At 40.4% G+C, this 8866-nt stretch overlaps 1 protein-coding gene across 1 annotated transcript; it reads left to right on the top strand.

Moving 5' to 3' along the window:
• The first annotated feature begins 1113 nt into the window (after window positions 1-1113).
• Window positions 1114-1635, top strand: LOC138358688 (uncharacterized). Its single transcript, XM_069316843.1, has one exon. The coding sequence runs from the start codon at window positions 1114-1116 to the stop codon at window positions 1633-1635; it is 522 nt and encodes a 173-aa protein (XP_069172944.1).
• Window positions 1636-8866: the final 7231 nt, after the last annotated feature.

Genomic DNA, 8866 nt, shown 5'->3' on the forward strand with positions numbered 1-8866 from the left:
TCTGTCCTCAGAGCTCCAACTAGATTAATCAGTTCCTTCACTGCAACTTTCATATTGCTATGATAATATAACTACACTCAGGAGCTCCGGCTAACACGATAGATAAAAGATTTCTAATTTGGGGAATTAACTTAGTCATCCTACGCTGGACACGTTCAAGTGAATTTATATCCATTGTATAGTACGGCGACCAAAACTGAATTGCATAATCTAAATAGGGCCTAACCAGAGCTAGATATAGCTGAAGAACAACACCAGGTGTCTTGTTACTAACGCTTCGATTAATAAATCCCAGTGTCCCATTTGCCTTATTTCGAACTTTTATGCATTGTTCCTTTTGTTTTAAATTCTTACTAATCAAAACTCCCAGATCCCTTTCGCAATCTCAACACCATCTAGCTCGTATCTTGTAACTCTATCATCATTACCTAGCCTCAGAACTTTACATTTATCAGCATTAAACTGCATCTGCCAATTTTTTGACCATTTCAAAACCCTATTTAGATCAACTTGACACATCAACTCAACACAAAATGCATCCAAATGCAGCTGTACACACTAGTGACGCCATTAATCTTACTGAGGCAGCATCGAGTTCAGAGATTGAGTCGTCAGACAATGACATTAGTTCTTTTGAAGCAGAGTCAAATCAAGAGTATCGATTAGGCTCTGAAATTGATGATCTACACATGAATCTTACTGATATGCATGATGTATTATCTAATTCTCAAAGTGAGGAGGAGAATGATGACCATGATAATCATCATTCACTTGTTTACCGATTGAATTTATTAATTCAGTGGGTAAACAAGAATGGTGTTACACACAATGCTGTTGATGAATTATTAAAAATTTTGAGGCAAATGGGAATTGACTACTTATCAAAAACAGCTCAGACACTAATCAGTTCTGAAAGGTACATAGAAACTCAGCAAAAATCTGGAATGAAATATGTCTACTTTGGGTTAAAAGAGGAACTGGTAAAAAACATAAGTAGATATCCAAAAGCAACTATTAAAAGGACTGAGACAATTATTATTGTCATGTAACATTGATAGCCTTCCTATATTTAGAAGCAAAAATGATGCTTTGTGGCCATTTCTCTGTGCAGTAATGAATATTAAACCTTTGAAAGTCTTTCCAGTTGTCCTCATGTATGGACGTTCTAAGCCAAATGATTTAAATTTCTTATATGATTCTATATCTGATATAGATGACCTTTTGTTGCATGGGATTCAGTATGGTAACAGAATTATCAACAAAAAATTACAATGTGTAATTTGTGATGCACCTGCTAAGGCTATGGTGAAGTCTATAAAACTGTTTTCAGGTTATTATGGCGATGACAAATGTGAACAGAAAGGTACTTGGATGGGGAAAATGACATATCCAGAAGTAACAAATTTAACCATTAGAACAGACACACGCTTCCGTAATCAATCTAACTCGCAACATCATCATGGTAAATCACCATTCTGTGACTTGAACATAGACTTATTTGCAGCGTTTCCCATTGACTATATGCACCAGGTGTGCCTTGGTGTTATGAAGCGACTTCTTGTCACCTGGATACGGAAAAAAAAACATTTAAATTATGTAGCCGCCAGATTTCTGAAATTAGTGCTAGATTGGTGAGCATAAAAGATTTTGTGCCCAATATTTTTGCACGCAAACCACGAGGTTTGGAAGAAATTGACAGATGGAAGGCAACTGAATACAGACAGTTTCTTCTCTACACAGGCAAGCTTGTATTGAAAGGTATTCTACCCCAAGAGATGTATGATTTCCCTACTCTCAGTGTCGGTATAAGTTTTCTGGTTTCGCCCACATGTATGTCCTTAAAATACGGCAAATATGCTCATGACCTTTTGCTGAATTTTGTATCAAAGTGTGTATGGGAAAGAGTATTTGTATCAAAGTGTGTATGGGATCTGTATGGGAAAGATTTCTAGTCTACAATGTTCACAGTTTGATTCACCTAACAGCAGATGCTGAGGAACATGGTACTCTTGACAGTTGTTCAGCTTTTCCATTTGAAAATTATTTGCATCAGCTGAAAAAGATGGTCAGATCAAGTAAAAATCCAATTGTTCAAATAACAAAAAGAATAAAGGAGGCTGAAAATACCATGATTTATAATCCATCTGAAGATAATAAAATTTCTCAAATTCCCTAACAATGTATATTCGTTACCTGGATAGAATTGCTGTGCAGTGTTAAGGACTGTACACAGCTGAAGAAGTGAAGAAAATTATTTCATTGTTAGGGTATATCCTTTTCAAAGCTCAATATTTACTAGTCCTTGTGATTCAAGAATATTTGGGGCCTTCAATGTAAATCCACGTAAGGACTTTCTAAAAAAAGTATCTAGCATTAACACATCAACAAGAGGAATGTTAATCAAGAAAACAGAAAGTACCTATATCTTCCTGTCAATACTACATGATTTATGATTAGTAAGTTTCTTGTGATTATGTTTTTGATTCTTGTGCAAGCTGTAGGAATACTCTTTGCTTACATTGCAAACTTTTAACTTTAGTAAAAAGTATTGTTCACCATCATAACATATTAGAATTAAGGTTAACATTATGTTGTTTAATACTACTATATAAAATTAGTGACTGCTTATTTTCTTAGACACTGATAATGTGCTGCAGAAAATGTCCCTAAATCAGTTTAAATTTGTAGATGGCTGAATCTGAAAATAAATACATCGTTGTGGAAGCAACCCGTTCTCGCAAATTTAATAAGTCAATATTGACTTATTAAATATGTGCATAGGTGACATACTTTACATAATAGTTTCCCTTGAAAAGCTTCATAGAAAACACCGACCTTACCTAACCTACTTAGTATGTTAAGATAAGCATCTTATTGCTTCGTAATTACAATTATTACCTAACCTATAATAGGTATAGGTTAAGTAATAATTGTAATTACGAAGCAATAAGATGCTTATCTTAAGATACTAACAAGGTTAGGTAAGGTCGGTGTTTTCTATGAATCTCTTTAAGGGTATCTATTATGTTTTGTATATCACCTATGCACGTAGTTAATAAGTCAATATTGACTTTACGAATTTGCGAGAACGGGTTGGTGGAAGATGAAGCAGGAGAATTGTCAATCATCCATATCACATGGATGTTTAGTGCATCTGATGTAAGTCAATATATATATTGTTTATTTGCAAAATTAAAAGATTAGTTTTTAAAATATATGCGTATATGATATATGTTGATAGATTTAGAGATATATATGTATATAATATATGAAATACAGTGGGGCCTCGATTTATGATGGTAATCCGTTCCCAGAGACAGCCCATAAGTCAAAATATTGTAAATCGAAGCGATTTTTCCAATAAGAAATAAAGGGAACTGAATTAATCCATTCCCCACCCTCCAAAATATTAAATTACAAATGCATTTTATACTGAACGTTGAACCTTACCACTGATTTTCTTGGGACCCATGGCATGATATATAATAATCAGTTTTATGTTCAAAGAGTAAAAAATTGTTACCGACACTATCGTAACTCGAGTCACATTTTTCTATCAAATTTACATCGTATATATATATATTATTAAATATGACCGAAAAAGTAAGATTAATAATTCTAACACGAATTTTCTCGAGCTTTCGTACATTTCTTTTCACTGTTGGTGGTAATTCAAAAATCAATTCTCCAAAATTCATTTTTATTTCTAGTCTGACGCGACACTTGAGTGCGTTTCGTAAAACTTATTACATTCTCAATGTAATAAGCATGCATGCACTAATGAGTCCCATTCCTCAACAGCTTTTCTAATCATTGTAGTCGCGGTGGAATGTGCATCTAATGCAGCTGCTGTCGTTGGATTAATGTTGAGTTTGATGCTCAGGGCTTCAGTAGCTTCACATTCCAGTAAGTAGTGCAATAGCGGCGCCTCTGCTTCTGTTCCACAGATGTGACACTCTTTAACTATTGGGTTCATTACCTCCCAGCAGCACTTGTAACCAAGTCTGAGTCTGTGTATGGCTACTGCAATGTCTCTGGATATCTTTTTGCCAGGCTTGAATGAGGAGTAACCAGTGGCTTGTTCATACCATATCGCAGTGGATCTTCCTTCCGCTACTTTGGCTCTGTGGCGACTTTTGATAGTTGAGAATATTTTTTTCTTGATTTGCTCCTTTATCTGTGAGAAACTTGGAGGGATTTGAACCTGTACAACAGGTAGAGCAGTGGCAGTTTTTGCTAGTGAGTCTGCCTTTTCATTACCCTCAATGCCAATGTGACTTGGTATCCAATTTAGGGTGATTGACAGCCCTCGATTATGGGCATCTTTGCCTATATGTTGAATTTCTGTGAGGAGATGTATATTATCTCTGTGCTGACTGGATAACAATGCCTGGAGCGAAGATTTAGAGTCTGTATGAATGATGACATCATGTAAATTATTCTCAATTGTATAGTTTATTGCCTCCTTCAGGGCATATAATTCTGTTTGCAATGTTGAGCACCCACTATTCATGCTCCAGTAAGCTTCATGGTTGGTAGTGTAAACTGCTGCCCCAGCAGAACCTTTTTCTTGATCAACTGATCCGTCTGTGAAGATGTGAGTCGTTGTGGGTCTAGAGATTGTTTCCATTTGTTGCTCTATTACTTCCTTGAGCATCTGCGGGTCACATGCTGATTTTTTAACTGATAATCTTTTAATGATTATCTTTAGAGTCGATTCTTCCCATGGAGGAGGCTGTCGAAAGTGTTGATATGGTTTATCTTCCCCTTTGTTTTTAATGGTCCATTTCATGTCCATTTTCTCTAAAATCTTGACCACATTATCCATCCATGAGCTTGTTCTATACTGTAGGTTTTTCTGAAAGGATCTCTGTATGCTGTCTCTGATTGACAGCCTGGCAGTTGTTCCAGTAAGTTTTCCTATTATGGTGGCTATCCTTTGTTTCATTGTTTTCTAATACTGGTAGATTGGTTTCCATTCTAAGGTTCTCTCTACGCGTCCATATAGGTGCTCCCAGCATTGTTCGCAGAGCATCATTTTGAGACACTTCCAGTTTCTCCCATTGGTTATCACTGAGGGATGTAGGAGTAGGAGCAGCATAGTCGATGAGTGACCTAACTGCTTGAACGTAGTACATTTTGAGTACTGGTAGAGATGCACCCTCTCTAAGACTGGTCAGAGAGCGCAAAACTGAGTTTCTGGCTTTACAGCGTTGCCGAAGATATTCAATTTCTTGAGTGAATTTCAACTGGTTGTCTATTATGACTCCTAGGTATTGAAAAGAGGTAACCCACTCAATTTCTTGTCCTTGTATTGCCAGTCTGATGTCTTGAGTTCTCATTTTAACGGCCATTGCTTTTGTTTTATTGCTGTTTATTTTCACTGCTATGCATTCCGCTTCCCTGCTGATAATATCTAGGCATTTTTGTGCATGGTTCCTTGCACCTTTGTCATTGATGATGACCACAAAGTCGTCTGCATAGTTAAGAAGTTTGGCTTTTGGTAGCTTGAGCTTCATGAATTCTTCCATGAGACAGTTAAAGAGGAAGGGGCTTAGTATTCCTCCCTGCGGAGTTCCATTTTCCAGCCTCTTTGAGGTCGATGTTTTTCCTTGGAATTTGACTTTAGCTTCTCGGTTAAGCAGGCTTCCTTTGGCAAAAGCAAGAGCGTGTCCTTTGATTTCCTTATCCATAAGGCAGCACAGTGTAGCTGGAGCACTGGCTAACTCGAAGGCTTTTTCAAGGTCTAGAAAAATAAGGATTCCAGGTTTGTCATTGATTTTATCCAGGAGGGAAGTAAGGCATTTTGTGGTTCAAACACCTTTTCTGTAAGCAAACATATTTTGGTGTAGTAGATTGGCTTTCCATTCAATTCGATTAAGGGCCATTCTTTCTGCAGTTTTAGCCAGACAGCTTGTTAATGAGATGGGTCTTGGATTTCCTGGGTCTTTATGTTTTGGAATGGGAACTATAATTGCACTGTTCCAAGAGAGTGGTCGGGTTCTTGTCACCCATACTCTGTTGATGAGATTCAAGAAGGCTTCTTCACCCTTTTCTCCTATCTTGGCTAGCATGTTGTAAGTGATTTTGTCCTTGCCTGGAGCTGTATTTTTAGTTTTCTTTGTAGCACTTCTGAGTTCTATTTGATTGAAAGGTTGGTCTAGTTCGTCAGGTAAGGCTAAAGCATCATCTATTTTTTTCCATCTTGCTGCTTGAAGTCTTTGTTGGTGAGTCAGAGTTGCTTGAAGAAGTTGAGTGGAACTGGCTCTTGAAGCAAATAGATTTGCTAGCCTTTCTGCTTCTTGCTCTGGATGAACATGGTGCGGCAGAGCAGAAGGCGATTTTCCTTTGGCCTTGTTGATCTGCCTCCAGATGTCGCCCAAGGACGTATGCTGATTTAGCTTGGCACACCACTCGAGCCATTTTTCTTCTTGGATTTTTGCTGTTTCTTCGTGCACATGATCTCGGACAGCTCTAGTCCTAGATTAGCTTTGGTTCTATCTCTTCTGAAATTCTTTCGTGCACGATTTAGTCTGTTATGTAGCTCTTTGATCCTATCACAGAAATACCAATGGTCCTTGTGTTGTTGGGTGATTGTTTTCCTCTTGGGGATGGCGTGATTTGCTGCTCTATGTATTGCATTTACTAAATATTTTTCCATTTCTTCGGTGTTGTCAGGAGGAGTGTAGTTTTGGTGCCAAGTTTCGAGAGCTTCCTGAAACTTCGTCCAATCTGCTTTGATAAAGTCCCATCCGGGCTCGGGAGCTGGAGGTCTAGGAGGTAGTGCTATATTAATAACTGTTTTTGTAGCAAAGTGGTCACTGGTCAGAACATGATCCACTGACCAATGACACAACTCATAAATACTGGTGGAAACAAACGTGAGATACAACTTTCCCCCGCCAGTGTGGGTTGGTTCCGTCGAATTAAGCAGACTGATTTCTGGCACTTCATCCAAAAGATGTTCAATATGTCTTCCGTTGGCGTCGGTTCTTGGTGAATCAAGAAGTAATTCACTATGAGCGTTGAAGTCACCAGAGATGATAGTAGGTGTAGTAACTGCTATTTCAAAGATTGTTGAGAGATCCATGTCATGTTCTCTCTGGCTCTTGTATACATTGAAAATGGACAGCGTTGAGTTCCTCATAGTGAGCTTAACTCCCATAATTTCGACGTTCTCGCCACAGTTGGGCAGGTCTGTGATTGCCGTGGCATTGATATGATTTCTTACTAGAATTGAAATGCCTCTGGTGCCGCCTTGTGCCATAGGGCAGTGGAATCCTTGATATCCTGGAATATTGATATATCTGCCAGTCCTGGTGAGTGTTTCTTGGAGTAGAACAATATCAATGCTATCCTTGAGAAGCACTGCTCTGAGTGTTTGTGCTTTGCTTTTGAATCCTTGAATATTCCATTGTATAATTTTGAGATTGTCCATTTTTCCGTTTATAGTGGAATCATTGAGTCCATGGTTTTTATAGTACTGGTTTTCCCGACCGTTTGTCTTCTTGGCTGGAGTGGTGACTTTCTTCTTGGCGGGTGAAGTGACTCCTGGTTGGGCCGAAGCGCCCCTGCTACATCCAGCCACTGGGGCACCCGATGATGCAGGGATCATCATTCCTGCCTGGGAGGTCCCGGAGGCAACGGCAGGCATGTTCGCCCTGCCGCCCCGATCCATTCTGTTGCTGTCTCCCAGTGGAGCAGCGCCCCCCTGCCCCCTCCAGTTGTTGGAGGCCCCGTCCTTGCCCAGACCAGAAAGACCCGGCGCGCCAGACTGTTGCTGATCTTCATTTATTCGGACTTGCCGAGGGGTGTACCACTGGCTTTTTACCGAGGGTCTGGTCGATTGGGGTCTCGAAGTAGTTACTTTGGGTTGCTGAGTTGATCCGAAAGCTAGTATTCTTTTTACCCTTTCTAGACATCGTTTGTTTCAGGCGTGATGTGTACTTGGAAAAATACTTGATCAAGGAACTTAGCTGGTCGGTGAATTGTACGCCCTGCTCGCGTTACATAACCATCAAAGTTAACTTCCTCCTCTTCGCTGATGTCATCTAACTGGGGTCGTAGGGTGGGAGGTCGCACAGGATCGTCCGTCGTCGTAGGATCAGGTTGTGGTGCGGCTGGTAACTGGGGTTGTAGGGTGGGAGGTCGTATAGGATCGTCCGTCGTCGTAGGTGGCGGTGCTGCTGGTAACTGTGGTCGAAAAGTGAACTGCGTAGTCGGCGGATGTGTCTCTGGATTTAGCAGTGTCGCAGACGTTTGAGACGAAGCCTGGAGCAGAGCAGAGAGCTGAGTGAGGCCGGAGTCGTGGAGCTCTATGTGGGAGAGCGTGGCGGCTCGAATGAGAATTGTGAGTGTCTGAACTCGGGGAGCGAGAGCGTGGCGGCTCGATGCGGTCGTAGTCTGCTGTCTGCTCTGTGTCGAAGCTGTAGCGTCTTGGGTTGATTAGGACTGTACACGCCGAGTACTACATTGTTGACTGGAAATTGTAGTCTGGTACCAAAAGATGTAGGCTGTGTGTGGACAAGCTCGGTGTAGCAGGAGAGAAGAATGTGCATAATTGTTGCGTCCTTGGGTCGCTGGTGGAGCATTTAGATCCGGGGCGGATGGGCTCGGGCACCAGGACATTAGGAGGTAATGTAGGCACGTAGTTAGGACAACGAGGTAATCACATCTAGAGCTGAATTGTCCTGAAGGCGACGAAGTGTCGGAAATGCAAGCTGTAAGTCCTGTACTGCGCAAAGGGCTTGAGTCGGCCAAGTATCAAAATGCAGTGAACGTGTAGATGAATCTGATGACAGAGCAGCTGTCGTGGGCGTAGGACAAGCAGTGCCCTGTATTATAGTCTGTGGGTTGGTTGGTGTTG

Source organism: Procambarus clarkii, chromosome 85, assembly GCF_040958095.1.
Source record: "Procambarus clarkii isolate CNS0578487 chromosome 85, FALCON_Pclarkii_2.0, whole genome shotgun sequence".
NCBI classification, from domain to species: Eukaryota; Metazoa; Arthropoda; class Malacostraca; order Decapoda; family Cambaridae; genus Procambarus; species Procambarus clarkii.